Here is a 5,346-nt window from a genome sequence, read left to right as displayed (position 1 = left end):
GCACTTATTGGCTGCTGAAACATTTCCCCAACTGATTCTGTCTCCTTTGCTTGCCTTTTGCCTCTCAAGATTGCAGCAAACAAGCAAGTGCAAGAGGAAATGCACTAAAAAGAGAACACAAGGACTTCCCAGCAGCAGGGTTTTAAGGCTCAAGGTGGTCTGCTCCAGTTTAAAAAATATATATATGATAAAGCTTACCAAATGCATCTCTAGACTGTGTTTACTTCCATTTTTTTTTTTTTTTCAAAATAAGGCCTCTTTTGCTTTCTAAGGCAGCTCCTCCTTGAATCAGAAAGCCTGAGGAATTGAGCAAAGCTAACCCCCCTCCCAACTGCTCTCCTAACACATACTTGTGTTTTTTTTCCTCCTGTTAATAAACAACACACACACTTCTTTTTTTCTTTTGTAAGAGAAAGCAAATCTGTACAAAAATACTCTGGTTGCAAGGAAAGCTAGCGCACACTGTTCCACTAAGTCGTTTAGCTGTTGGAAAAATAAGAGCATTTAATTTTTTTTATCTAAAAATATGTATAAATCCCCTCAAAATGGTAATGAATCATACACAGTACATACTAAAAAATATTTAAAATAGAGAATATTCCTCACAGAGGACTTTTTTCTTTAATTACTGCTAAAAAATAATTAAAGTCCAAACAGGCAGAGAGATTGAGGAAACTGGTCCCACGATAACCCTCGTCCTCCACGCCGCCTTGAAGAAGGTTTCAGTCCAGTTTCTCGATTCCGCTGGGTCCTTCTCGCCAGGTGGCCTGGCCACCGCTTTGCAACAAGGTGGTGCTGGGGTGGAGAGAGAATGTTCTGTAGAAGAAGTGGGGTCAGCGTTGTTGCCTTCAGCATCCAGGTCTTCCAAGAGTACGACCAACAATGTCCACTGCAAACTCTGGTGCAGATTCTTCGGTTCTTCTTCTGCGCTTCGCAGCCCTCCGGCCTGGCCCTTGGCAGGAAGGTCACCTCAAGGTCGGGTGAGCTGTGTGTACACGGGCTGTTCCCAGTGCTGCGGGCTGTGGGTCTGCGGGATGGAGGGGACCCCCGAGGTGTCGGCGATGGGGGTGTACATGGGCCTCTGCGCCGGGTTCATGTAGGTGAAGGTGGAGTAGAGGCCGGAGCTCTGGCCCGCCGCGTGGCTGTAGTAGGAGCCGGAGTTCTGGTGCTCTGCGTACTCGTACTGCGAGCGCGTGATGGGCGGGTAGGACGGGCTGTAGTGCGGGAGGTTGAAGGGGCTGTAGGCGATCTGCTGGGGCGAGTGCTGCTGCTGCTCGCTGTAGTGGCTGGGGCTCAGCTGCTCCGTCTTGATGTGCGTTCGCTGGGCCTGCCCCGGCTCGCTGCTCAGCGTGGTCAGCGTGTGCGCCTGCTGCTGGGGCGGGGGCGCAGGCTGCTGGGGCGGGGGCGCGGGCTGCTGGGGCGGGGGCGCCTGCGGGGCCTGCGGGGCCTGGGGGGGCTGCTGCGGGGGCGCCTGCTGCTTGGACATCCACACGTGGCCCGCGCCCGCGGGGCTCGCCGCGGTGCTGCTGATGCCGTAGCTGCCGGTGTAGGTGACCTGGCCGTGCGTGGCCGGCACCCCCGGGTGGCCATTGGGCGGCAGGTACTGGTCAAACTCGTTGACGTCGAAGGTCTCGATGTTGGAGATGACGTCGCTGCTCAGCTCCCCGATGTCCACGTCGCGGAAGTCGATGGGGGGCTGTCTGCCCCCCTCGGGAAGGGGGCGCCCCTCTCGCTTCAGGTCAGCCTTGCCCGGCTGCACGTCGGTTTTGGGGGTGGTGGGCGGCGTCGGTGGGCCCTGGGATTGCCCTGCAGGCAACAGAAGAAGGAGACAAACGGGAAAATCAGCAAGAGCTGAGCCAGGGCCCCAGTTAGAGCCCCATGGGGGACCCTCCCTCCTGCCTAAAGAGGCAGGAGGCTCCGGAGACCATTCTCCTCGGCATGGGAATGGTTAATGAACCCGGAGCGCACGCCTTTTACTGGTCTCCTTTTATGGGGGAGGCTCCGAGGCCACCCCCCCAGCGCGCCCCGAAGGCCAACTGCTTGCTACCTGCACCCGAGGCCTGTGTGTGCTTTTGGGGTGGGGGAGCCCAGAGAAGAAGGGAGAGGTCTTGTAAATCCCTGAGGCCTTTTTACCTTGCAATAAAAATTCATCTGTTGGGATGCAGAGGCTGGGTTGGGCTGTGTGTGCTGAGGGGCGTCGTGGGGCCCGGGCCAGGGAGCGCAGCGGGCGTCCGCGCAGGGGGCACCCCTTTTCTTCCTGGGGAGCGTCCAGCCCCCCAGCGGGGCCGGGGGTGTGTCCCGCGGGGCGCGCGCGCGAGGCGCAGCCGGGGCGCGGAGGGAGGGACTCACCGGAGTGCTCGCCCGGGGAGTGCACCTCGCTCATGCCCGACGACGAGTGCGGCGAGTCGGCCTGCAGCGCCTTGAAGATGGCGTTCGGGGAGATGTGCGTCTGCTCGGTGGCCTCCTCGGCCTCGGCCTGGCCGTTCTTGACCGACTTCCTCCGGCGCGGCTGGTACTTGTAGTCGGGATGGTCCTTCTTGTGCTGCACGCGCAGCCGCTCCGCCTCCTCCACGAAGGGCCGCTTCTCGCTCTCGTTGAGCAGTCTGGGGGCGCGCGGGGAGAGAAAGGGGGGTGCTCTGTGAAAGCCGCTTCGCGGTCAGGTCGGCCGGAGGGGGGAGGTGGCCCCGATCCCGCGGCCGCTGGGCGCACACCCCCCGGACACACTGCGCCCGGCTGCCCAGCCCCAGCCTCCGCGTCCATCTTTTCTTAAAAAATAAAATAAAAGGACAAAACAAAACAAAAAAAATATCTCGCTTCTTTGCGTCCAACCTGAGCGGGTCCCTCCCCAGCCGCCTCTCCGCGGCTCGCCGCTTTGGGGAACCCTGGCGCTGAAACAGTTGCCCGCGCCTCCCGCTCCAAAAGCGAGGCCCCTCCACGCGCCCCCCACAGCCCTTTAAAACTTTCCCCAAACCTCTCAGACGGCAGGACACTCTTTGCACCCCACCCCCGACCGCCCCCAGCGCTTTACGCATCTCTCCCCAGCAGCCGGGAGGGTCCCCTCTCGCCTCGGCGTCTCCCCCACGCTGCACCCCACCTCTGCGAGAGCGCGCACTTTGAGCGCAGGAGGGCAAACTTCTCCTCCACCCACCCTTGGCATGAAACCTCAAGCGGGGGGCTCCGCTGAGCCGCCCCCTCCCACCGAGCCCCCCACCGGACTTCTCGCGCGTCCTCGCGCGCGCTCCCCACGCCCCCCACCTCTCCCGGGCGCCCTCCTTTCGCGAGAGCCATCCAAGAACTCGGCCAAACTCGGAGCCAAGTCACACCTCGCCCCCGCTCGCCCCGCCGCCCGCCGGCCCCGCGGCCCGCGGCTCCCCGGCGCTGGGAGGCGGGGCGCGAAGGGCCGCCCGGCCAGCACCCGGCCCGCGGCGCCGGTCCTACCTCCAGAGCTTGCCCAGCGTCTTGCTGAGCTCGGCGTTGTGCAGGTGCGGGTACTGGTCCGCCAGCTTCCTGCGCGCCGCCTGCGCCCACACCATGAAGGCGTTCATGGGCCGCTTGACGTGCGGCTTGTTCTTGCTGGAGCCGTTGACGCGCACCGGCATGGGCACCAGCGTCCAGTCGTAGCCCTTGAGCACCTGGCTGACCGCCTCGCGGATGCACACGGGGAACTTGTCCTCCTCGCTCTCCTTCTTCAGGTCCGGCTCGCCCTTGGGGAAGGTGTTCTCCTGGGGCCGCGTGTTCTCGGTGTCGGAGCCGGAGCCCGACGGGCAGGGCGAGCCGGCCGAGTCCTCGGACATGGTGGGGCTGGGGGCGCCGGACAGGCCCTTCTCCTGCTCGTCGGTCATCTTCATGAAGGGGTCCAGGAGATTCATACGCGGGCCCGGGGCAGGGGGCGGGCGGCCGGGAAAGGCGAGCAGCCGCGGCGGCTCGGGGGCGCGAGGCGCGGGGTCCTCTCCCCTCGGCGGCCCGGACGCGGGGCGCGCGCTCCCGGGGAGCCTGGGCGCTCGGCGGCGGCGGCGGGCGCTGGGGAAGGCGCGGGGTGGCCGCGCGGCAGCTGCCCGCTCCAAGTGGGGAAGGCGACTTGGAGAGCAGGCGGAGGGGAAGAAAGAGAGCAAAAGCGGGGGGCGCTTGCACCCCCTTCTCTGCGCCTCCTGCAAAGAGAAAGTTCCTGGGGTGAAACTGGCGACGCGGCGCCACTGAAGTTTCCAGTGAGTTTCAAGCTCCGCTCTCGGCTCCTGGACTCCCAGCCCAGGGGCGCTTTAATAACTACTCCCCGTCACCTTAGAGACGGCCAGCCAATCCCGGCCCGGCGTTTCAGGGGTTGGCAGGCAGCTGATTGGATCGGATGGGGGGGGGCGGAGTGTGGCACAAGCGGGGGGGGGGGGTGCGGGAGGGGCGGGGAGCAGAGGGAGGAGATCTGCAGCCCGTCCCGTGGAGAAGCGGGGGGGCGCGCGGGTGCAGTGGGGAAGGCGGGGGACCCGGGACATCCAAGTGTGTAAGTTTGCCACACTCGCGTAATGTCAGAATTTTGGTGCCGTCTCTGCACGAATCAATCTCTCGCTCTCTCTCTGCGCGCGCTCCAGACCTGCTCCCACTCCTGCCATTTCATAAACTCTCTCTCGGCGGTGCCTGGGAGCGAGCTAGAGTTTGCAGAATTGGAAGAGCAACCTCTCCTTAAATTAAGCGCAGCCCAGTCTCTGCGCCCGGAGCCTGCCTCCCCCGAAAGGGCTTGGAAAGAGCCCCGCGAAGCAAAGGGTTTTGGCGACTCGACGCCCGCTGTTCCTCTGTAATAAGCCACATAAATAGATAGTTCGCTGGGGCCGCTGCGGCTGGCCGGGGCTCGGCTGCGCCCTGGCACAGGGAATCAATGGGGAAAACCAAAATCAAGGTCCCCGCGAAGGCTGGCGGCGCCGACCCAGCCCTGCGCTCCGGGACCTGTCCCGCGCCCCGCGACCTTGAACTCTGACAAGTCCTTCTCCAGCCGCCCTCTCCAGGCCCCCAGCCCACCGACGAGGCGGCTGCTCCGACGCTCTGCTTCTCCCCTCCCCGCCGAGTCCAAACGGCAGCAGAGTTGCCCCTGGAGAGTTTGCAAGGGCTCAGCTCGTGGGGGTCGAGCTCTGCAAAGGTGGCGTCCCCGGGCCGCGACGCGCAGCCCGGCCACTGCGTGTGTAAATGGCTCAACAAGCGGGCACAGCCCCACTCTCCACTCCCGCAGGGGCGCGCGGCTGCCCGCGCTCGCCCGCCTTTGCAAAGCTCCTCGGAGGGGCGAGCTTCTGCGCCCCGGACTGCCGGGGTCGGGTCTTTTCTGACCCGCCGTCTGTAGGAAGCTCTGGGGGAGGCTGTGGGGAT

At 63.6% G+C, this 5,346-nt stretch overlaps 1 protein-coding gene across 1 annotated transcript; it reads right to left on the bottom strand.

Moving 5' to 3' along the window:
- Positions 1-970: 970 nt before the first annotated feature.
- Positions 971-3,869, bottom strand: SOX9 (SRY-box transcription factor 9; the record flags this gene model as incomplete). The annotated part of the gene is made up of 3 exons (XM_084237277.1): positions 971-1,806; positions 2,350-2,603; positions 3,439-3,869. The coding sequence occupies 3 exons, from the start codon at positions 3,867-3,869 to the stop codon at positions 971-973; spliced, it is 1,521 nt and encodes a 506-aa protein (XP_084093403.1).
- Positions 3,870-5,346: the final 1,477 nt, after the last annotated feature.

This window comes from Talpa europaea (assembly GCF_964194135.1).
Source record: "Talpa europaea genome assembly, chromosome: 7".
Classification (NCBI taxonomy): domain Eukaryota; kingdom Metazoa; phylum Chordata; class Mammalia; order Eulipotyphla; family Talpidae; genus Talpa; species Talpa europaea.
Note: the sequence above shows the minus strand (reverse complement) of the source record. Positions and strands in the feature narration are given on the sequence as shown.